This window comes from Ictalurus furcatus, chromosome 8, assembly GCF_023375685.1.
Source record: "Ictalurus furcatus strain D&B chromosome 8, Billie_1.0, whole genome shotgun sequence".
Taxonomy (NCBI): Eukaryota; Metazoa; Chordata; class Actinopteri; order Siluriformes; family Ictaluridae; genus Ictalurus; species Ictalurus furcatus.
The window spans coordinates 5,116,323-5,141,447 of record NC_071262.1 but is presented as its reverse complement, the minus strand read 5'-3'; the positions used below and the strand labels follow the sequence as shown (position 1 = coordinate 5,141,447).

The 25,125-nt window shown below is 36.3% G+C and overlaps 2 protein-coding genes across 4 annotated transcripts in view; one reads left to right on the top strand and one right to left on the bottom strand.

Moving 5' to 3' along the window:
• Positions 1-11,217, bottom strand: part of diaph2 (diaphanous-related formin 2) — a 380,814-nt gene extending 369,597 nt beyond the window's left edge. Inside the window, exons 1-2 of one of the 3 annotated variants that reach the window (XM_053630382.1) lie at positions 10,575-11,217; positions 9,642-9,988 (exon numbers count right to left, since the gene is read on the bottom strand). In XM_053630382.1, coding sequence (XP_053486357.1) covers positions 9,642-9,728 — 87 coding nt within the window. In that variant the 5' untranslated portion in view covers positions 9,729-9,988; positions 10,575-11,217. The remainder of the gene's footprint in view (positions 1-9,641; positions 9,989-10,574) is intronic. The other 2 variants (XM_053630381.1, XM_053630383.1) reach the window with 2 other exon arrangements.
• A 12,045-nt stretch (positions 11,218-23,262) lies between these two features.
• On the top strand, positions 23,263-24,916 carry LOC128611252 (heterogeneous nuclear ribonucleoprotein A0; the record flags this gene model as incomplete). Its single annotated transcript, XM_053630630.1, has 1 exon — positions 23,263-24,916. A coding segment is annotated over one exon (972 nt), but the record flags the coding sequence as incomplete, so codon positions are not given.
• Between the last annotated feature and the right edge of the window lie 209 nt (positions 24,917-25,125).

Here is a 25,125-nt window from a genome sequence, read left to right as displayed (position 1 = left end):
AGAAAAAGCACTGACATCAGAGACTATTTCTATAAATTTTAAAGTGCACCTATTATTCTTTTTAAACATGCATTCAAGTTCAAAAAACACTTTTTCTCATAATTCACATTGCAGCATCTCCTCTTTTTCTCAGGGTCACAAATGACTCGTTCAAGGATCCGGTCACTCTAAACTCCTCCTTTCAGAGTCTACTCTGCTCTGACTGGTCAGATGTCCCAGTCTGTTGTGATTGGTCCACCGCTTACAGCACGTGTCGGAAAGGAAAGGCCCATTACCATATCTGAATTTCAGGTCAGTAATAATGTCACTTTTACCTTTTCGATTTGAGCCCGAGTCCGACAGTGATACATCGGACGATCCACGCTTCACAGTGGATGGTATTCTTCAGATTAAAAGGCTCACTCTTTTTCAACATGTAGAACACTGATCATTATGGGGAAACAGTTCAATTTGTGTTTTATATGATAGAACACTCCAGCAAAATGCTAGGTCTTCATCCTGGTGAACACCTGCAAACCTATGGCTTTTTTTCAGGCTTTTTGTGTCGTTCTAGTAGGGGATTCTATCTTGCACAACAGCCTTTCTGTCCATTATAATTTAGGATAGCCTTACAGTGCACTCCACTAATATTCGCACCCTTGGTAAATATGAGCAAAGGCGGCTGTGAAAAATTGTTTTTATTGCTTAACCTTTTGATCTTTTCTTCAAAAATACTCTGCTCTCATGGATATCAAACAATTGCAAACAAAACAGGTTTATAAAAAAAAATTAGGTGTGCAACAATTATAGGCACCCTTTTAGTAATACTTTGTGCTACCTCCCTTTGCCAAGATAACAGTTCCGAGTCTTCTGCTATAATGCCTGATTAGGTTGGAGAATACATGGCGAGGGATCCGAGACCATTCCTCCATACAGAATATCTCCAGATCCTTCACATTTCGAGGTCCACACTGGTGGACTCTACTCTTCAGTTCACCCCACAGGTTTTCTATGGGTTTAAAGTCAGGGGACTGGGATGGTCATGGCAGGACCTTGATTTTGTGGTCAGTAAACCATTTTTGTGTTGATTTTGATGTATGTTTTGGATCATTGTCCTGCTAGAGGATCCAACCACGGCCCATTTGAAGCTTTCTGGCAGAGGCAGTCAGGTTTTCATTTAATATCTGTTGATATTTGATCATGTTTGATACATGATACCATGTATCCTAAAAAAATGTAAAGGTCCGCTGGCAGAAAAACAGTTGAGTTTGTTTTTGGAGGAGAGTAGAGGCTTTTTTCTTGAAACCCATCCAAACAACTTGTGGTGATGTAGGTGACTTCGGATTGTAGTTTTTGAGACTTTCTGACCCCAAGACACAACTAACTTCTGCAGTTCACCAGCTGTGATCCTTGGAAATTTTTTGGCCACTCGAACCGTCCTCTTCACAATGCATTGAGACAATATATACACACGTCCAATTCCAGGTTGATTCAAAACATTTCCAGTTGACTGGAACTTCTTAATTATTGCCCTGATGGTGGAAATGGGCATTTTCAATGCTTGTGCTATTTTCTTATAGCCACTTCCCATTTTGTGAAGCTCAACAACCTTTTCCCATAGATAACAGCTATATTCCTTGGTTTTACCCATTGTTATGAATGACTAAGGGAATTTGGCCTATGTGTTACCTTATATTTATACCCCTGTGAAACAGGAAGTCATGGTTGAACAATTTCCTGTTCCTAGTCACCCAGGTGTACTAAAACAATTTTAAATATCAATGGGAATATACTTCAAATATATTTTTCTCATATGAATTCATAATTGTTGCACACCTATATTTAACAATTTTTTTTTTTTTGGATAAACCTGTGTTGTGTTTGCAATTATTTGATATCCATGAGAGCAGAGTATTTTTTAACAAGATCAGTTAAACAATAAAGACAGTTTTTTACAAAGGAGGTACCTGATGCCTCCAACTCATTCACCAGTTCCATTGTTGTTGTATTGGGGTTCAGGTAAACTTTTGGACAAAAGTTAATTTATCCATGGGAGTTAAACTGAGTGATACAGTGTCTCTTTCTGGTCTCAAGACTTTTATATTTGTATACATTTGTTTGTACAGATGCTCGTCGAACCTTCAGTTGGAAAATGCTCCTAAAAAGGAATCAGACTTGTGGAGGACCACAATTTTTTTCTGAGGTCTTGACTGAGTTGCTAACCTCTAATTAATTCCTAATTATGACAATTGGCCAAACAGACGCATCTAAAATTCACTGCATCCATCACATTTCAGGGAAGCTCATGTTTGCCCAAAATTACTTTCTGAATACAGTTCAAAAGAATAAGAGCTTTCAGGTAAGCATAATGGTACTAACTAACAATACCACTAATGTAGATATTGCACATTTACATGTATGCATCATATGTACATACTAATTTGAATCTTTAAAAAGGGACACACTGGCCAAAATCTAAAATTTACCCATCAACACAGTCGATGATATCGTGCCTACTTGCACTTTACCATGATGACACTCTGTAGCAACATTTCCATGTTTGAATACTGGGGAAACCCCCTCCTGATTACGTATCTTGGAGGCTGACGGAAAATAAATTAAAAACTACATTATAGTGTAGAGGAGGGGGAAGGGGGTGCAGTGAACACTATATAACAGTATGTTCAGGCATTAGAGAAAGCTGGATGGCTACTGCTTATAAGCAAATGGTTTACTCAAGCAACAGAAATGACTCAGTGGTTGAGTATTTTTTGAGTTACTGTTACACAGTGGCATCCAACTATATATGTTTTAGGTAGACTATATAGAAAATGAACTGCACCAGCGAGAAGAGGCAAAGAGAAATTGTAGGACTTTCACAATTATAATGAGCCAAATAACTGATCAGCCATAATGTTAGCTAGTAATGTTACATGATTATATACCTTTGTGTTAGTGATCTTACTTGCCATCTACTAGTGTCTACAAGGGTAAAGACAAGCCTTTTCTCTAGATTATCTAGTTCTTCTACCTCAGTTCAGCTCAGTTTGTTCTGGGCATGGAGGTTCTCTGATCTCCATTTGGTTCTAAAACCAGACAGAATCTCTGTTTCCTTTAGCATCTTTTTCAGACTCAGTAACTCCACTTTTAAATCTCTTTTATAGTCCTCCGGTTTGTGGTGTGCTGACTGGTTGCAAACTGACTGAAGCACCTATCGAGAATTTTATTTAGGAATCAGACTCAAATTAGCTAAAAAGTTCTCCACTTATTATTATGGATTAGCCCTAAATGACAAGGAGTGCTATTCAAGTGCACTAAAACCTGTTAGTCTTAATGGTAGAAGATTCTTATGGATTGGCATCCTATGAGTGGCTAAATGATGCTTGCGGTGCCCTAGCCTGCAGTGACAGGTCATATATACACACATCTCATAGAATGAGTGTTTATCCTAAAGAGTGTTTATTAATTTTATGATTAAAACATCGGTTACACCAAGGTGCTGCCCAAACAGATGCAATAAACTCTTTTGTAAGCTAAGCAAAGTTAAATAACCAAGTCTTTTACAGGCAGCTCCTTAACTTTCACTGCGTTTACATGGACAAAAATGATCCACTCTTAACCCGATTAAGACCATACTCTAAAAGAAACTACCATGTAAACAGCAATTTTTAATTACCTTAATCTAATTAAGGTCATACTCGAAGTAAGCAATAATCGAATTAAGACATGTGGAGTATTCCTGTTTTAGTCGCATTATGGACGTGTATTACAGACATGTAAACACCTTAATAACATTATGAACGTCGTGTGAGAGTTTTCACCGCATTTTGCAACAGGACACGATCACACACGGCAGTTTTACGTTTTACGGCGCACAAGAGAGTTTGGCTGCGTCCCAAACCGTGTACTTGCCTACTATAGGCCTGTAGTGGGGAAAAATACATGTATCTCGGCTACTATATAGACGGTGAGTACGCGGTTTGGGACGCAGACCACAGCTTCAAGCAGTTGTCTATTTGCACGTACAGCATGACAAATAATTAACTGCACTTAAAGCGTTAAAAACTGTATACGGTACCATAACGAAGACGAACTGTATGTTGATACGTGAAATTCTGGAGGGACGTTGGACGGCGTGGCGCGGTGACGTAATGACGCGGGCTGTTAATCTAATTATGTTCTAAAACCTGTAAAACGGGAACATGACAGGAGTATTCTAAAAGCGACTCATGTAAACACCTTAATCACATTATTATCTTACTCAGAGTAAGGTCAATAATTAGATTACTGTTGTCCATGTAAACGTAGTCAATGACGCATTGATGTAGAGCTACATAGGTTTGTTAAATCAACATAAACTAGGCATGTTTGTTAACTAGTAAGATAAGACTGTTAAATTCTTCTCTACCTACTACAAAATCACACAAGCATATCCGGCATTGAAGGAACCTTAAAATAAATAATAACTGAGGTTAGTGAAATGACATGAATCCAATTGACAAAAAAAAAAAAGAAGAAATATGGAGGAGCACTGCTACATGATGGAAACCTCTGAGGCCTAAAACAAAAGAGATCACGGCACTGAGTCTAATCCAAAGTCTATGCCATGTGGGGAAAAAAGCAAAAAAAAAAAAAAAAAAAAAAAAAGGAAACCTTCTGAGCCGGAGTGTAAATCTGAGTTATCCATCTCGACAATCCTCAATCCAAGCACCTGGTGCCAAAGCTGACGAGCGACACGAGGAGTTAAGCACACAAATGAAACAGCAGAGTGCCATGATCAAAGGCGTAGACAAAACTGTCAAAATAAATTTGGAAGAAATAAAAGAATGCAAAGAAAAGCTCAAAGTGTTTGATAAAGAAATGGAAACTCTCATTAAAGAAAACATTGAGTTGAAAAGTCGCATATTGGACCAGGAAAGATACAAAAGAAGATGGTGTCTTCATATAAAAGGGTTGAAAGAAAAGCCGGACAAACGGGTAAGGAAAGAAGTCATTCAACTTCTCACAATAATAACCCTAGATTATGCTGCCATCGTGGGTGAGGCCATGGATATCATGCACAAAGTGGGAAGATGGCTTTCTGGTTGTCACAAGGAAGTGATCGTACTCTTTGCTCGCAGATCTGTACGGGATGAGGTGTGGAAAAGACCCCAGAGGTCAGGGGTGTGTAAAGAGGCCGGCATCAGATTCGGACATGCTGACGAGATGTGAACTATGGCCAAAAATTAAGCAGGCAAGAAAGGGGGGGGGAAACAGCAGGCTTCCAAGGGCCGTTTGGTTACATAGACGGTGAATGTATTACATGATTAACAGTATTAACCAGTATTATCAAGTTCCATGTGTGATCACGTGAGATGGGGAACTGATGTTACGGGACACTGAAACTGCACTTTTCTTTTTATTCTCTTTTGCACTACCTGCTGAGTTGTAGGTAACAGAATTTTGTTGCACTAGTTATATCTTGTGTTTTAATTGTTCAACAGGTTTAATGTTCTCATTGGATTTAAAATATTTCTTTTTCTTTGTTAAATTGAAGGGGTCTAAAAGAAAGGACGGCAATTTTTCTGTTTGGCAAAAAATCTAAAGTCACAGATCCTTTTTGTTTTACAAGAAACTCATACAGAGGTTTCTGATACCATTTTTTGGCAAAGACAATGGTGAGATTGCTCTCTGTTTAAACAAATGTCCAGGGAAAAAGATAACACAGAGTGGATAAAGATGGGCATTAGACTGCTATGGTTCCTAACTTAGATGGAATTTTCCTAATTTTGGTAGATGTTTACGGCTTTAATAACCGTTTGCGGAATAAGAATTTATTGTTGACAATAAATGAGGTTATCAAACACTTTAAAACTAACTTTCCCACCAATCATGTTTTGGTAGAAGGAGATTTCAATATAATGCCTGATGAATATTTAAATAGACTTCTGTCCAAATATAGTAATTTGCAAGTGAGATATTTTACAAATTTCTGTCTCTCAAATTTACTGGTAGATATTTGGAGAGAACTAAATCCCACTTCCAGACAGTTCTCATGGATTAAACCAAATGGAAACGCTAGATCAAGAATCGATTATTGGTTAGGTACAAGTGAGATCTCCAATTTGGCTACCAATTGTATTATTTCTAACGCTCCTTTAACACACCATTGTGTGATTAATCTTGATTTAAAACCAAGGGAAAAACCTTCAAGAACAAAAGGCTACTGGAAGTTTAACACTGAGCTGCTAAATCAAAAAGACTATTGTTCCTATATTAATGATTACTGAGATTAGATATAAAGATATGTCAGGTGGCAGTAAATGGGAATATATTAAATACAAAATTAGAGAACACTCAATTACATTTAGAGGGAAAAATAATTAAAATTAATTCAGGATATGAATTACTGTTGTTGCAAACTGTTCTTAACTGATAGAGACAAGGGAAAAACTCATTTATTTACAATCTGAGCTAGATCAAATATATATTAGGAAAGCAAAAGTTGCATGTGTAAGATCCAGAGCTAAACGGATGAACAAGGGAAAAAAGAACAGTTCATATTTCATCAGGCTGGAAAAAAAGGAGACACGAAAGAAATATGATTGGTAGCTTAATAGTAAATCTGGTAGAAAACTCTAATCAGAGAACAATTACTAAAGATTTGTTTCAGTTCTATTCTAATTTATACTCTTCTTCGCAAGCGGCTGAAGATTCTTATGCTTTTTTTAAGGACGTGAAGAAGGCTATCCCAACAGTTGACCGTACTTTTAAAGATCTATGTGAAGCGGATATTACAGTATAAGAGCTAGAGCTTGCTTTCAAAAAAAACGAAAGCTGATAAGTCACCGGGACCTGACGGGCTAACCACAAATTTAAAAGAAAAAGAAAAATTTGGGAGGAGCTGAAATTTCTCCTATTAGAACCTAAACAGATGTGCATAAAGCAAAACAAACTATTACCCATCATGAAAAAGACCTTATTATTTTGATTCCAAAATCAAATAAATATAAGAGGGTGTAAAGACGATCTGCGTCCCATAATACTACTTAACAGAGATTATAAATTATTTACAGGAGCTCTAGCATCAAGATTAAAAGAAGGTTTACAACAAATAATAAGTTTCTTAAAGGGAAGGTCAATTCATAGTAATATCTGATTAGTTCTTGATATATTAGAGTATAGTCATTTAACTGAAGAGGATGGTTTCATATTATTTTTAGATTTTTATAAGGCCTTGGATATGGTGGAACACCATTTTATGTTTCAATCGCTTCACCATTTTGGTTTTGGAATCAAATTTATAAATATCATTAAAATGCTTTATAAGGACATAAATAGTTCAGTGGCACTTATGCATGGGACAAGTCCAAGATTTCAAATCAAAAGAGGAATCAGGCAAGGCTGTGGCAGCTCACCCCTGCTGTTTATTATGGTAGCAGAATTATTAGACATCTTATTAAAAATGGGTAGAGTAGCAGGGTTTAACATGGCAGGAAATTACTTCATTATTAGTCAGCATGCTGATGATGCAACTCATGTTTTAAGAGACAAATTGCAAATCCCCATAGTAATTAATTTTAAAAAATTTCACAAAAGCTTCTGGGTTAAATCTACATGCATCCAAACTAATGTCTACCCATAATCATCCTTGGAGCACATTATACAACATTCCAATTAAGGATGAGGTGAAATGTCTGGGCATCTCGATCTCTAAGAATTTAGAAAATGTAGAAAATCTAAATACTGATAGTAATTTAAATAAATGTAAATTAATTAGGAATAATTGGCTCCAAAGAGACGTTACAGTATTTGGAAGAATTTTACTCTCTAAAGTTGGAGAGTTTTTCAAGAGTTATTTATCCAAGTTTTTCCACTAGCAATTTCGGCACAAAAAAAAAGTTAATCAATGAGATGAATTTATTTGGAAAAACAAATACTATATACGGAAAAGTGACACGTTAAAAGATTATGAAGATGGTGGACTAAACACAATTGACTTTGATTTTATGAATGGAGTGCTTAAACTAAAATAGTTGCAAAACTTTATTAAAAATGAATCGTCATATTGGTATAAAATTCCTTGTTCATTATTTAAAAAATGTAGGGGTATAAAAATTTCTTTTACAATGGTGATTTTGACATTTCTAAGCTACTTTTGAAACTCTCAGCTTTTCACCAACAGGTCCTTCTATATTGGAAATTCATTTTCAAACACAATTTTAGCCCACATATGTCATGTCAATTTGGAACAATAGATGTATATTAACAAATAGAAAATGCTTATTTATAGAAGAATGGTGGGATAAAGGAATCTGGTCAATACTACATATTATGGACATAGAGGGAATATCTTGGATTATAAGGACCTCTGTAGAAAATTTTAACTAAACTAGACCAAAATTATTAAAGGTATCCCTTTACCAAAAATCACATCAATAAGAGAACATGTAAAATACACAGTGGTAAGTCCTAAGCTTCATGACCTAGGATAAACCAAGTTTATTTTATAGACAAACATTGCACTAATAAATTTCTGAGGAAATGTCTGGTACAAGAATGATATCTGAGTCCTAGAAGACAAACTTACATTCCTAATCATCACAATAGAAAAGACAGATGTGAAATAAGGAGGAAATATATTTCTTATCCCATAGCCCCCAAATGCAAAGGAGTGCACTTTAAAATTATAATTTAAAATCTAACCCACTAAAGAATTTCTAAGAGTTTAATTTAACATGGAAATCTCGAATGTATGCTTATTCTGTAATTCTGATAAAGAAACAATGGAACGTTTGTTTTTTTATTGCAAGTCTGTTCAAGGTTTTTGGGGTGATGTGTACAACTGGTTGAAACAAAAGATTACTGTTATACCCTATTTCTACTTGAGATGTTGTTAAATGTGGAATAATATTCGATGACAAAAATCTCTTTTTTGATAAATAATAATTTTCTCAAAAACTGTTTTAACCCATAAATGTAGGTACCTAAAAAAAAAACCTCACTCAAACTACACATTTTCAAAAAAAAAAAAAAAAAAAGAAGTATCTAAATATGTCGACTTGCTGAAAATAATGACTATCCCTCAAGCTAAAAAAACTGTTTTCATTGTGCGAAAAGTTTGAATTCATATAACAAACCCCTACAAATGTTATCTTATGTTTATATATATATATATATATATATATATATATATATATATATATATATATATATATATACACACACACACATACTTTTGCTTTGAATTATGCTAATGTGATTGTGACCTCAGTCTGTTATGTAAAGGAGTTCATGAATAAGTTGCCAGTTTTGTTGTATCGCAAACATTGAATCATCCAATAATAAAAAACTTCCAAAAAAGACCCTCCTCACATCAACTATATGCAATGTCACAATGAGGACTAACTTGACAAGCAGTAGGGAAAGTTCTGTGCTGTATAGACAAGTGCTAAAGAAGGAGAAGGAGTAGAAGGCAGATTTCTTATAATAACACAATCAAAATAATAATAATAATAATAATAATAATAATATAGTTATTATTATATATCATTACTGTAATTTACATCTAAATGGCCAGTACAGAAAGCTAAAGCTGAAGCAAGCTATCCAGCTGCCTAACCCCTACAATTTACAGTAAAATACATTCTAAGACCACAAAAAAATGCAAGATATGTACATACCAGCTTTTTGTTCTTACTATCATCATCATTTGATTTCTTTTTCGGTTGCTTATTGGGGTCCTCCGCACCAGCTGCTTGCTGATCCATTTTTATTTTTTTAGGAAAAGCACCCCTTCGAACGTTAAGGTGTCTTGTACAACTTACAAAGTTCCCAGTTTCTTGGAGTTTAGAAGAAAATCAAGTTCTTCAAAAGCCATGCCATAGGACAGGTGGAATCGGACAACTATTCCACAGAATTTCCCACGTTATTAACCGATCCAAATGTTGATCATGCACGTTGTAAGGTTTGGCTCCAACTTCAGCCTTGACCAGTTCAGTTCAGCGCTCCAGCTTCAGTGTTGGGAAATCTGTCCGAGAACAATTTAGATGATTTCATTAGTGGGTAGATCTACATGTTTTCCTAAATCACTGTCACAACAAAGCTGTAGGCTAAGATTAATTTTGGTCACAGAAGATACAGTATGTTGGTCAACCTGTGGAGTGTGTACAAATACAGCACACACATAAGGATTACAGTACACAAAAGTCTGGTCAGGTGATCAAGCAGCTCTTCAATAGAAGAACCAGTTATCATATGAACAGTTAAACGAGTTACGAATCCGGTTCTACACGAGATGGCTTAGTTCATTTGTAATTAGCTAGTTCGTCATTTTTATCGGTTAGTTATTTAATAATTTGCATTTGTTTGTTTATTTCTTATCGTAACCGAATTTAGTTGAGAGAATTCCAAGTGTGTTTCCGAAGGGTTATTTTGAACACAGGAAACTGTTTATATATATATATATATATATTCCATACACCTCCAAGTACGACCAGGAAGGTTTAGCCAGTATTCATGGGTTAATGCGTAACCAAAGGAAAATAATTAATAAAAGTAATAAAACAAAACAAATCAAAATGTTAACAACTCATAAAATATCATCCAAAGCTTACCATAATAGTCGAACAAGGCCCATAATTGTTCCGCCTGCTGGCGTTTCTGATTCGCCCCATGATTCAGAGTCGCCCCACAGACCGGAAGTAGGTGTTTTCAATAGGCTCTTTCCCAAGAAAAGAACGGAAGTACGTAGAAAAAACGCCAGACCCTAAACTTACATTTAAAGTTACATCACCACAAATGATTGACTGGGAGTATTGTTCTTACTTAAAATTGTTTTTACACTTTCGGTTGAAATTGATATTTCCCCCAATATCTTTCCTTACGATAAAGGAGTTATCTGTTGAAAAATAAATAAATGCCCGTGGTTGATGAGGTGATTGACAGTTCGGGGTTTTGCTAGAAATGACAGTCAAGTAGCCTCATAAAGCATGGAGGCTTTACCCTGACTGCCCCGGGAAAAGATTAAAAGCTTACAGAGTGTCGAAAACAACGCCATCTGATGGTTAATAAAAAAAAAAATAATAAAGCAGCCTAAGCCTGTGGAAGAAGCTCCAACTGATGAAGCAGCCACCACACACTCCATAGATAGTTTCAATGTTATGTGCACAAATAAAAGCCTAACACGTGTGTGTGTTTGTGTGTGTGTAATTTCTCCCTCTTCATTTACCAATGAATACCAGTATGAACTAATATAATGTACCCGTATAGAGCTAACAGAATTGCTTGCAGCAAGTATTTTGCCTGAAATTATTTGTTTTCTTCATATTACGTATATGACTGAGTATTTTAAATTGTAATTGAATAAGTATGACTGAAGGGCACAAGGTGACTTAGTGGTTAGCACGTTCGCCTCACCCCTCCAGGGTCGGGGGTTCAATCCCCACCATGGCCCTGTGTGTGGAGTTTGGATTTATTCCGGTTTCCTCCATGAGTCCAAAGACAAAAATGGTATAGAAGATGGATGGATGAAAATCATTCGTTTCGACATGAACAAAATGTGGGACTAAAATGTGAATATAAATAATAAATTTATAAAATAAATGTGCCTATGAGACTTGCTTGTGGGAATGATGGAAAGGTGACAAAGAAGTTTGAAATCATAATGATGCAACCAAAATCATGAATAAACTTGTTAGGGAAGAAGCAATCCTTGCATGCATGTAGGATTATTCTTGCTCTGTGCATTCTCATGAAAAGCTCAGAAATGCCTTACCATGGATGAAGTGTTGTTTCCATACACAAGTTTCTTGTCACACACCAAGCATATCACCTTCTGAATAAAGTTTTAAAAAATGAAGATATTAAATATAATAATGAAATTAATTATTGAAAGCAAAGACATGACAAAAATTGTGATATGTAAATTATTTTTTCTTTGAAAATACCATACATACATTGGGACATTGTAAGATGAAAATGTTCCCAAACAGGGAAAATCTTTATTTATTTATTTTTTGGCTGATGCCATTGTAATATACTGTAAGTAAATAGTGAATGTTAAACTTTTGTGAAAACTTAACATTCACCCCTTCACCCAAGCCCAGCACCAATCTCTAACCCTTAACCCCCACCCTATCCCAAATACCAACCCCAAATGACCAAAACAAAACCAAAAGTGCACAATTTCCCCAAGAAAACAAAACAAAAAAACAACAACAAATAATTATTGATGATTTAAATGTAACATATTGATTATACAACTTTCAAAGTACAACATGAACATTCTGACACACAAAGCAAACCGTGCACATGATTGGACAGAAAATGAGGTTGTCGATGATCACGTGAATCTGTGAAACCAATACACACCCTGATTCAGGGCTTCACTGGAGATTGTGTTGCATGCTCAATACGTACATTGAAGCTTCAGTGTAATATACATCACAACAGTCAAGCCTCATGAATGCTCACGTACCTCCCAATATGGATCTGAAGCTCTTACTGAGTTTACAGCACAGCAGAACTTAATTTATCATCTTTAAAACTCTTTGAGGTTTTTGATGTCTAAGCTAGTTTCTTGTATTGATACACAATGCAAACCAATGAGAGAACGAACTGATGGCAAAATACTAGAGTTGGGGTACTTGATCCCAGACTCGAGTGCAATTATGAGCGAACTCAGAATTGGCATGTACTCTGGTAAATTTGTACTCGAACTTGACACGGACCGGGACATTTTGGACTCTGAAATTTTTCCGAGTACAGTCTTCTGCATCATGTGTAATTTTACATTGCATTTGGAAATCAAGGTCCCAGAGTCTGGAGGAAGAGTGGAGAGGAACAGAATCCAAGTTGCTTGAAGTCCAGTGTGAAGTTTCCACAGTCAGTGATGATTTGAGGTGCCATGTCATCTGCTGGTGTTGGTCCACTGTGTTTTCTCAAGTCGAGAGTCGATGCAGTGTCTACCAGGAGATTTTAGAGAACTTCATGCGTCCATCTGCTGACGAGCTTTACGGAGATGCTGATTTCCTTTTCCAGCAGGACTTGGTACCTGCCCACAATGCCAAAACTCCTAGTAACTGGTTTACTGACCATGGTATTACGTGCTTGATTGGCCAGCCAACTCGCCTGGTTGTTGCATTGACATTTATTGTCAAGGGGAAAATGAGAGACACCAAACCAAACAATAAAGATGAGCTGAAGGCTACTATCATAACACTTCCATAACACCTCAGCAGTGCCACAGGCTGATTACCTCCATGCCACGCCGCATTGATGCGGTAATTCATGCAAAAGGAGCCCTGACCAAGTAAATTAACATACTTTTCTGAAGGTCGACATTCCTGTATTATAAATTCTTTATTGTAATATTTTGAGTAATGACAGATTCAATAATGCTGAGATTAGGAAAATTATTCCTCAGTCACTAATGTCAATAACTTTGCAGAATTTTATGTTTTAGAGATTTTAAACAGTTTGATAAATATGGCGAAAGAAATTATTTTGTCAAAAGACGCTGTCACAGTTGAAATTAGACTTGTCATCGCGCATTCAATTGTTCAATGGGGCCATCGAATTGCAGTCTTTTCTAATCATGCCTTAAAATACCATTCAGAATAAACGTGAAATGTTTACGGACAATAAGCTTGAAATATTAATCCAAATAGAATGAACACCTTGCTGTGGTGCATCTATAAGGAAAGTAGGTAAAATGTTCAGTTCAGGAGCTGTTCAGAAAAAAATGAGGCATCTATACATCTTCCACAACCGAGACAACATGTGCTTTGCATTATGCGTTACCTAACTTTTGAACCCTGAAAAAAAACATTTTCAAATTGAAAAGATCGCTAAACAAATCAAACATGATGTGGGATTACCTGAAAACGCAGCAGTCACCTTTGTTGATGTATCGAAATTTGAGAAACATTTGAACTGTAAAATCGTAATCATATACTGTTCTAACAACAAAGCTGGATACTCATTCTTTCAAACCTGCAAGACTCCCCATAAAATAAAATAAAAATTTACTTGTTTTTGTATGACAACCACTATTATGGGGTTAAAAGCATCACTGGTCTTTTGGGGTCTAGTTATGTCTGTCGTTTCTATCACTCAGGGTTTGATGATTCACAGAAACACATGCGAATTTAGCTTTAATGTTTGTCGTGATCCTGACTGTTACAAACACCCTAAAAATGTATCTAAGTGTCCAGATTGCCAGAGATTATGTAGATCACAATATTGTTTTGAGAAGCATAAAGCAAAGCTTCAGTCGAGTGAAGGTGAATATTCTATGTGTGAATCGGGATTCTACTGCGCTAAATGCAATTGTGTGATAGTACAGAACCCTTTGAACCATCAGAAACACGTGTGCTCTAAGGGAAAGTGTTAACTCTATGGTGAAAAAGTCAATATAGACACTGAACATAGTTGTTTTATACAACGGTTAAGAAAGAAGCAATGGATGTGAAATGCATATTTCATAATTTCGAGACTAGACAGGAAACAGGAACTCATATAGCTAATTTCTTATACTGTATTGATTTTCACGGAAAGATGTGGGTGTTTGAATGGGATGGGTGCGTTGCTTACTTTTTAAATAAGTTCCGTCGTAACAAATACAAAGGCTATACTTTTATTGCACATAATGCCAGAGAGTTCAATTCATACCTTTTGTTAAATCATTTAGTGAAAGAAGGAATGACGCAAAAAATGTGTTTCACCGATTCTGAGTTTCCGCAGTCCTACATTGATAGCCTGTCTTTCTTACCCATGAAGCTAAGCAGCCTCCCAAAAGCCATGGGATTTTCAGAAAAAAATAAAGGTTATTTTCCCCATTTCTAGAACATCTTAGAACACCAGGACCACATAGGCCCTTATCCTGAACCTGTTTTACGGTGCAGATAACATGATGCCTAAAGAAAATCAGAATTTTTCAAGCGGTACAGAATGGTTTCTGACAACGTCTTTGATTTTAAGAAAGAGATGGCACTCAATACTGTGTAAACAACGTCAACATTTTGAGAAAGAGCTGCTTAACTTTCTTAAATGAAATTCTGAGTACTAACATTGATCCTTTTAAATGCATAACAATCAGTTCTGTCTGTATGAAAATCTTTAGAACCATGTTCCTTCCCAAACATACTCTAGCTATTCCACCGCTTGACAATTACATCAATAGACAGAAATCTTTCTCAACACCATCCATTCAATGGCTCAAATACATTTCTGCCACACAAAACTCAGCACACGCTGAAGGAAGGCCAAGCCAGGTTTGATGACTATTTTGTAGATGGTTACTGTAAAGTTGATCAGACACATAAGGCTTTTTATTTTCTTGGGTATTTTAATCATGGCTTTTTTTTTTTATCAGCCTCGTAGTTAGTTAATAAGAAAAAAATCAGAATTTGCAAGAGACCCACAATTTGCAAATCACAATGATGTGGGAGCATGAGTGGGATGAAATGGAGAAAAGCAACAACCGTGTAATTTCTAAAAGAGTTTCATTTTCCTGAGCGTTTAAACCCAGGAGATGCTCTTTACACCAGTCGAACAAATGCATTACATTTACATTATCGATTATTTCCATTTTACCTCTCTTTACCTGTATGTAAACAAGACAAAGACATACCCGATCAGTCACCCGATCATCATTTATCGTGACTTTGAGCCTCTGGAAAATGACTTTGGCATAATCAGAGCAAAAGTATTACCACCTAGGGGTCTGTGGGCACCCATTCTCCTGTTTCGTGTATAAAGCAAACTCCTCTTTCCCCTACGTAGAACATGCTGCGAGCAACAACAAAAGCATTGCGATCATGCAGATCAGAAGAGAACTCTTACATGAACATGGGTTTCTATTGAAATTGAAATTGCAAAAGCTGTCTAAAAAGGTTACAAAATTTTTAACGTGTTTGAAGTCTGGCACTTTCCGAATAGGTCTGACAATCTTTTTTCCGATTATATAAAAAGGTCTGACAATCTTTTTTCCGATTATATAAAAATGTTCTTAAAGACCAAATAGGGGCATTCAGGATATCCATCCTGGGTAGTTGCTGAAGCCATTAAACGCAAGCACATTCACAAATATGAGGAGAACGAGGGGATCAAGTTGAATCCAAACCGCATTATCATCAATCCTGCCAAAAGATCTGTGGCTAAACTCGTGCTAAATTCATTGTGGGGTAAGATGTGTCAAAGACCGAACAGATCAAGCACAACTTTGATCATCGATCCTACTGAGTTTTTACAGTTCATGTTCTCGAATATTTACGACATAAACCAGTTCTCTTTTTTAAATGACCAGGTTGCAGTGGCGTTATGCAGACAATAGACTGATTAAACCTGTGAATGCTAATATATTCATCTGTATTTTCATTACACCATATGCTAGATTTGAACTGTACAAATTGATGGATCGATTGCATCAACGTTGTTTGTACACCAACACTGACAGTGTCATTTTTCAAAGTAAGGAATGCGACTGTTTGCTGCCTTTGAACGATTACTTGGGTGGACTTTGCAGTGAACTAGATGATGGTGATCAAATTTTAGAGTTTATAAGTGCAGGCCCTAAAACCAATGGTTACAAAACTATAAAAGGAAAAACAACAATGAAAGCTAAAAGCATTACTTTAAATTATACAAGTTCTGAAGTTAATTTGAAATCTCTGACAGAGCTGGTGGATGAACGAGTGAAAAATCCAGATCAAACCAGTTGACTTATAACCTCGCATAACCAAATCACGTGAGAAAAAATGAGTTTCATTTGAGAAACCGTTCACAGTTAAAAAGGTTCAGGGTTGTGTACGATAAGCGTGTTTTATTACCTGATTTCACAACTCTCCCTTACGGTTATTAAGACTTCTCATGTTTATGTGTATATATGTATGTATATAGTTTATTTTGTTTGTTTCTGTTGATGTGTTTTGTAATAGAAAATATGAATGTAACTGCTTTTGATGCGAGGATGCAACTGCCCTTTTCATGTATCTTTTGTGGACCTAGTAATAGCAGTAAATCATATTTTATCAAAATGTTGCTGGAAATCTGTAAAGAGGCAATGTCAATAGTCCCCGAAAACATTGTCTGGTGTTATACATGTTGGCAACCTCTGTAAGATGAATTGATGACAAGAATAAAGATACAATTTCTTCAAGGAATCCCTGATTCTTTGTGTGATGACTAACTATTTCCATCCAGCAAAACAAAGTGACTTGATGGAATCTGCCAGTAAGAACGATGAAGTAGAAAAGGCTTTTACAAAATACACCCACCACAGAAATCTGAGCGTCATTTATATTGTTCAAAATTTGTTTTTTCAAGGCAAGACTAGTAGAACAATCAACCTGAACACCAACTACCTGGTTCTTTTTTTTAAAAAAAAACCTAGAGACAAATTACAGATCAGCATACTACCTCGTCAAATGTATCCGGGTAACAGCAAGTATTTTTTAGAATGTTTTCAAGATGCCACCGCTAGGCCAAACAGATGTTTATTTGTTGAAAGCACAAACACCAAAAGAACTCTGGCTATGGTCAGGGCTGTTTCCACGAGAAAAGCCAGTTATGTATGTATTGTGTATTGAAAACAATGTCTATTCAATTGAAAAAATCCCCTCCCGTTGCTAAATACATTATCCCTATGGAGAAAGAATATATTACGTAATGCACCCGCAGATCTCATTCTGAGCATATGTAAACTAGCCTTAAACGTCTTGAATATACCACTGACGACCAAACAGTACCAGGTTTTTTTTTTTAAAAACCCAGAAAAAATAGATCAAACTATTTGTGGATAAAAGAGAATCTGTCGAAACAAAAAGGAAAGTTACTAATCAATCTGGAGGATTTCTTCTGCCTTTGCTCGGTGTAGCCGTTCCTTTTATAAGCAGCTTAATCGCATCCCGTAACAATTAACATGGAGACCACATTGGCCCTGCAAAAATTTTAAAACTTGGTTAAACTAGGAGAGCAGGAAACCGCTTAACTGACCGTGTCCCTACCTAAAACACCAGAAAGCAAAACAGAAGCAACAGTGACTGAATGTCCAGATCCTCCCAAAGACAAACTCGTACAAGAGGTGCTTGCTAACATTTCTGTGAGGAACAAAAGAAATGCTTTGTACAATATGGAAAAATGTTTCAAATCGGGCGAAGTTGCTTCATGGAATGATAACAGGGAATTAATTTTAATGGAAACACTATCAAAGGATCTCACATGGTGGATTTACTTAAGAATCTCACGGCTCCTCATAATGTAGGCTATCTGACGATCGGAGACCTTTAGGATGGAAACAATTATTACACCATGTAGCTAGCCTAAATATACCCTTTGTAGCAATACCTAATGTTGGTCTTCGGCGCAAAACATCTGACATAAAAAGATCTAATGATCCGTACCCTTTGACAACCTCCTCTCAATTTGTTTCCACTTCTTCACCCCCTAAAACCAAAGACTATGATTCTTTTAACCCTGAGCCCATTTTTAAATCTCCTGCTCTTAGCCGTTCTATCTGGTTTGATTTTTGACAGCAAATGTTATATTTTGTTACTGTTTATTTCAATAAATAACTTTGCATCAACAAATTTCTTGTGAAGCGTTGTAATTTAATATTCCACTACACATGCAATTGAAACATATCTAGACAGTTAACACATTGTACACAAGTAAATTAATGCTTTTTATTTACTCTAGGGTACATTTTTTTAACAAAAGACACAACCACATTATCATTTCTATTTAAATCTTTGCTATACATAGACATAATACTGTTAAACGACTAACCTTTAGCTCTGTGACACAGAATCAACACACGATGTTGCCGACAGCCAACTGAAGTAAAATCTTCAACTTGTACGGAGTTACATTTTATTTTGCAACAGTTCTTTGTCAAAAAATAATTAATCGAATGAGGATAGAGTTCGCAGTCTGGCAGGTTTCCGTACGAGTCAAAAATGAATGCGTATTTACAATGAACAAAGCAGGACACTGACTCAGTGAATGTATTCATAGGTAGCTCGGCACAGGCCATCACACTGCAAAATATTTTATCTATTTCAGGACAAATATAACGTCCCTTAATTCTCTGGAATCCATGTGTTACTGGTAATCGATAAGCACGTTTCTTCAATTGTTTATTTCTAGAATACTGTCGAAAAAGGTGTACACAATTAGATTCACTGTTCCCTGATGAGTTCCATTTGCATATTTCATGACATTATTAATAACAAATGTTGTCCACAATCATCGTCGGGATTCAGGTTGATGCAAATAAAGTATATCCGTTCAGGTACTCTCTTTATTCTGTTTATTGCCAATGCCTCATCTTTTAGCTGTTTTCCTGATGCTAAAATTAAAGAATGGAATTCACGGACATTACCGGACTGAAAAACAGTCTGAAACGTTTTTGCAGGATATTTAGTTCCATCTACATAGAATGCAATAAACTCTATATCGTAATGTTTCAAATGAAAAGGGTTATTATTATATGTTCCACTGAACATCGTTGTCTACCATCCCACAGATAATGGTTTCAGGTAACATTCCGAGGAAAAGATTCTCTTTTGAACAAATGTGGCTCCCTGCAGCTAGACTGAAGGTCTTCATACAGAATCTTTCGATAGGGTACTAGGCGGTGGCAGTAAGGAGCACTTGCGCATGACCGAGTTTTACTGAAGGAGAGACAGTTACTTTCTTTGTCTTTGTAGAATAGCCTGGTGCATGCTTGGAGATTTTTTGGCCACTAGAACCATCCTCTTCACAGTGCATTGAGACAATATAGACACGTCGTCTTCCAGGTTGATTCATAACATTTCCAGTTTACTGGAACTTCTTAACTATTGTCCTGATGGTGGAAATGGGCATTTTCAATGCTTGTGCTATTTTCATATAATCACTTCTCATTTTGTGAAGCTCAACAACCTTTTGCTGCACATCACAGCTATATTCCTTGGTCTTACCCAGTGTTATGAATGACTAAGGGAATTTGGCCTATGTGTTACCTCATATTTATACCCCTGTGAAACAGGAAGTCATGGTTGAACAATTTCGTGTTCCTAGTCACCCAGGTGTACTAAAAAAAATTTCAAATATCAATGTGAATATACTTCAAATATATTTTCTCATATGAATTCATAGGGGTGCCAATAATTGTTGAACACCTATATTTAACAATTTTTTTTATAAACCTGTGTTGTGTTTGCAGTTGTTTGATATCCATAAGAGCAGAGTATTGTTGGTATTATTGTGATTTTTTTTTTTAACAAAAATCAAAAGGTTAAACAATAAAGACAATTTTTTCACAGCATTCTTTGCTCATATTTACTGAGGGTGCCAATATTAGTGGAGGGCACTGTATGTCAAAAAAGCCAACAATTTCCAAGGGTTGTACTTATTTTTTCACATGACTATGTATTTGATACATTCCAAAAAATCTTTGTAGATCATATTCTACAACACTTAAACTGATAAATTTAATTCTCTCACTAAACGTGCACTAACATTCTCTCATTAAACTTTAGTTTAATAATAGTCTAATGTTTCCTTAATTCCATGTATATTACTGACCTCTTATATTTCATTATTTTCCATTTTATTATTTCTAGATTGCATTTTGTACAGTCGTAAAGTTTGAAAACAACACTCTTACTGAACACTTAGTGAACTTCCAGTAATGTTTTGCATTTATAAGCATTGAAAAACATTGAGAGAACGTTTATATAACAAGAGCATGGAACATAAGGTTGCAAAGAACATTCCTATAAACTAGGACAGGGGTTCCCAAACTTTTCCAGGGCAAGGCCCCTCAAATGGCATTAACATTTGACCGAGGCCCCCCTTTTGCAAGATGTCTTTAAAACACATTAAAAATACAGACTTCTGAATATATCCCCCTTTTTTTATTAATAGTTACATCTTACATCTTTACATTACATTAGGAATTGATTGTGTGTGTGTGTGTATGTGGTTGTCTGAGAGTGAGAAAGAGAAAACACACTAGTGGGAGGGATGGGCTTGGTGGCTCCGACCCTGGCGGCCCCCACTTTGAAAACCACTGACGTAGGAAGAATGCTGAGAAAACGTTTGCATATAGTGAAAATTAAATGTGACAATAATGTTTTATATAACGTTTTCTTAACCATACAAAAACATTGAGCAAACATTTATATAACAAGGGAATGGAACGTTCTAATAACTTTTTGAAGAATGTTTTTATAACCTTAGAAAACATTAAGAGAATGTTTATATAACGACGGAATGGAACGTTCTAATAACATTTTGAAGAACGCTTTTTTAACCTTAGAAAAACATTAAGAGAACGTTTATATATTGAGGGAATGGAATGTTCTAATAACGTTTTGAAGAATGATCTTATAACCTTAGAAAAACATTAAAAGAACGTTTATATAAAGAGGGAATGGAACATTCTAACAACGTTTTGAAGAACGTTCTTATAACCTTAGAAATACATTAAGAGAACGTTTATATAACGAGGGTATGGAATATTCTAACGTTTTGAAGAAAGTTCTTATAACCTTAGAAAAACATCAAAAGAATGTTTATATAACGAGGAAATGGAACGTTCTATTAACATTTTGAAGAACGTTATTATTACCTTAGAAAAAAATTGAGAACGTTTATATAACGAGGGAATGGAACATTTTAATAACGTTTTGAAGAATGTTTTTATAACAGAAAAAAATTAAGAACGTTTATATAATGAGGGAATGGAACGTTCCAATAACGTTTTAAAGAACGTTCTTATAACCTTAGAAAAACATTAAGAGAACGTTTGTATAACAAGGGAATGGAACGTTCTAATAATGTTTTGAAGAACGTTCTTATAACCTTAGAAAAACATTAAGAGAACGTTTATATAATGAGGAAATGGAACGTTCCAATAATGTTTTGAAGAACGTTCTTATAACCTTAGAAAAACATTAAGAGAACGTTTATATAACGAGGAAATGGAACGTTCCAATAATGTTTTGAAGAACGTTCTTATAACCTTAGAAAAACATTAAGAGACGTTTATATAACGAGGGAATGGAACGTTCTAATAACGTTTTGAAGAACGTTCTTATAACCAAGAACGTAATACAAGGTCTAAAAATCTGGACGTTTTTGAACTTTCCTAGAGCATTCAGAAATAACGTTTTTTATAACTTAACAGGAACGTTAGGTTAATATTCTTGTAACATAAAATTGTTAGCCTGGTATAAACTTGACATTTCAAATCCTTGATGCCACTCATATCAGTACACAGTAAGGTACTCTATGCACCAAATAAAAGTTTATTAATTTTATTCTAGAAAGTTAGCATATTTCAACTTCATGTTTAAAAGATGTAAAAGAATTGCAATGAGCCAGGAGAAGTTTAACCTCCTGCAGACTGTTCATTTCAAATTATAAACACTTTAGCGTGTATTCCCGTCGATACTGTGAATTGCTGTGTGTTGGTTTTGTTATTTATTTATTTATTTAAAATGAACATTATGTAGAACGTTAAATTGCTTTGTTTGTGTAGGAGCTCGTGGACGCTCCTGTTCCGCTTTCTGAAGTGTCTAAAAGTGTCTAAAAGTATCTAAAAGCCGCGCCCCTAAACTTTACACGCTGCTAATAACTGTGGATTCAGGAAGAGTGACTGGTTTAACCGCAGTTAATGTTTCTGCAGTCCTCTCTGAAGGTTGCACCTTTGGCTCCTTTAAATAGCACGAAACTCTCCATACTCTTCAGCAAAAAAAGACCTTTATCCAGCACAACACGTGAAGAAATAAATAACTTCCGGGTCAGCGCCATCCGAAAAAAATAACATGTTACAATGAAACCGGACATTTGACCCATTTTCTAATTTTTTATGAGATTGAAAGAACGGAAAACAACCTGTTATTCGTTTCTTTATTCATGTTCTGGATTTCTAAATGAATAATAAAATAACAAGCATTTTTTTTCATTTTCTGATATATGGTTCTTTATTGAATATGAAAAGAACGAATGATACACGGATTATTAATAAGAAAGGCGGTCAGGGTGTACTTCCTCTGTTTAGTAGAGTGGACTATCAGTTACATTAAGTATGTTTTATTTATGTTTTTAATTCCTATGATTTTCCATTGTCTCTTTTTTCAAATCATTTTTTTTCCTTAACCGGGGTTTTACTTTAATGCCGTTTTTATGATTAATTAATTCATCAGCGTATGATGATACCTCGTACATAATATTTAGTGCACTACGCGAACAGTATTTATTCCCTTCCCCCTGGACTTCCTGCGAATTCGAATGTTTAACACGTGATCGGAACTTCGGTTGGTTGTGACGTCATTCCTGCGACAGCGTAAAGTGCGCCAGTGTTCTCGAAGACGACGTTGTACGCTCGCAAGAATGGATCAGCTTTGCAAACTTTTTGTTGGCGGATTAAATGTTCAAACTACCAGCGAAGGACTCCGCTCACATTTCGAGCAATACGGGCAGCTAAACGACTGCGTTGTCGTTCAAAACGACCAGCTTCAGCGCTCACGCTGTTTTGGCTTTGTAACCTACTCCAGCGTTGAAGAGGCTGATGCTGCCATGGCAGCTAGGCCACACATTGTCGACGGTAAAAACGTGGACTTGAAAAGAGCGGTGGCTCGTGAAGATGCGGGCAGACCTGAAGCTCTTGCCAAAGTAAAGAAAATATTTGTCGGGGGCCTGAAGGAAGACATCGAAGAAAAGGACCTAAATGAATACTTTGGTCAGTTTGGTGTAATCGAGAAAGCGGAAGTCATCACGGATAAAGATACCGGCAAGAAGCGTGGCTTTGGTTTTGTACACTTTGAAGACAACGACTCTGCGGATAAAGCAGTTGTGCTCAAGTTTCATACGATAAACGGGCACAAAGTAGAAGTGAAAAAGGCGCTCACTAAACAAGAAATACAGGCTGCTGGTGGAGCCCGGGGCAGCAGGGGAAGAAGAGGCGGCGGCGGAATGGGAAGAAATCAAAATGGCTTCGGTGGAGGACGAGGTGGTTACAACAGCTACGCTGGTGGCTACGATGGCGGTTATGGCGGCGTGTATGGCGGTAACTACGGAGGAGGTTATGAAAGTGCATACAGCGACCAGATGGGAGAATATGGTGGTGGTGGTAATGGCTACGGTGACTTCGGTAGTGGATACAGTCAACAGTCGTCTGGTTACGGGCCTATTAAAGGCGGAAACACTTACCGGAGCGTTGCCCCTTATGCTCGCGGTGGTGCCTCTGGCTATGGTAGAGGTGGATACGGAGGCCCTTGTTAGAACCAACCGCTCGGTGAAAGTCGTCAGGCTGTCCACACATTTCGTCAAAGCCTTACGGGACACAACGCGCTATTTGGTCGCTACTAAATACTACAACAATGGCGGACATTACCCCCACTTATCGGGTAGGCACATGGCTTCCATGCGAGCCTGACTTGTCCGCTCAGATTTTGTTGGAGGACTCGTTTCTGTTCTATTGGAATCAGCGCAACTAGGCGCACATACATGAGCTACATCATACCGTTTTAGTAGTTTAGCTTTCTGATCTGCTTCCTGCTTTTTTCCCCCCCATTATTTGTTAATCATATTTCGTTGTTTTCCATCCTACATGGTGTTTTCCAATAGGAAATTTGTTCAAGTTTTTTCCTCCCCTGCCTGAAACGCCAACATCGACCATGTAGCGCGCCTTTATATTCAGAGTGTGTCTCTCTTTTTGCGGTCAACCTGTAAGACCACCATAACTTCATTCAAATGAACATGGATTTCTTTAATACAGCTTCACTTTGTAGAATAACGTCTTTTTATTTACAATGTGGACGTGTAGTTTAGTTAAATGCTCTGTATGGATATAGTCTAACGTGTTTTATCCCTTTGTCATGTAAAATCTTGTTAAACACTGAAGCAAATGTATGGGAGTATTTTTGTTTTTTTGTTTTTTAATAAAAAAAAAAAGACCGCTAAACCTTGTTTGCTGTGGTGTATGTTTGTGTAGTAAGTGGATAGAGAAAGTAATGAAATTAATCGATTAACTTAAAGGACAATGTTTGTGATGGAATGCATGTACAGTAGCCATTAAATTAAACCACACAAGGGTGTCAGTGAAAGGTTGATTCAGAGATACCCAGACCTTTTAGGCAAACAACCCAAAATGGTCTTTATTGTTACCTCAAG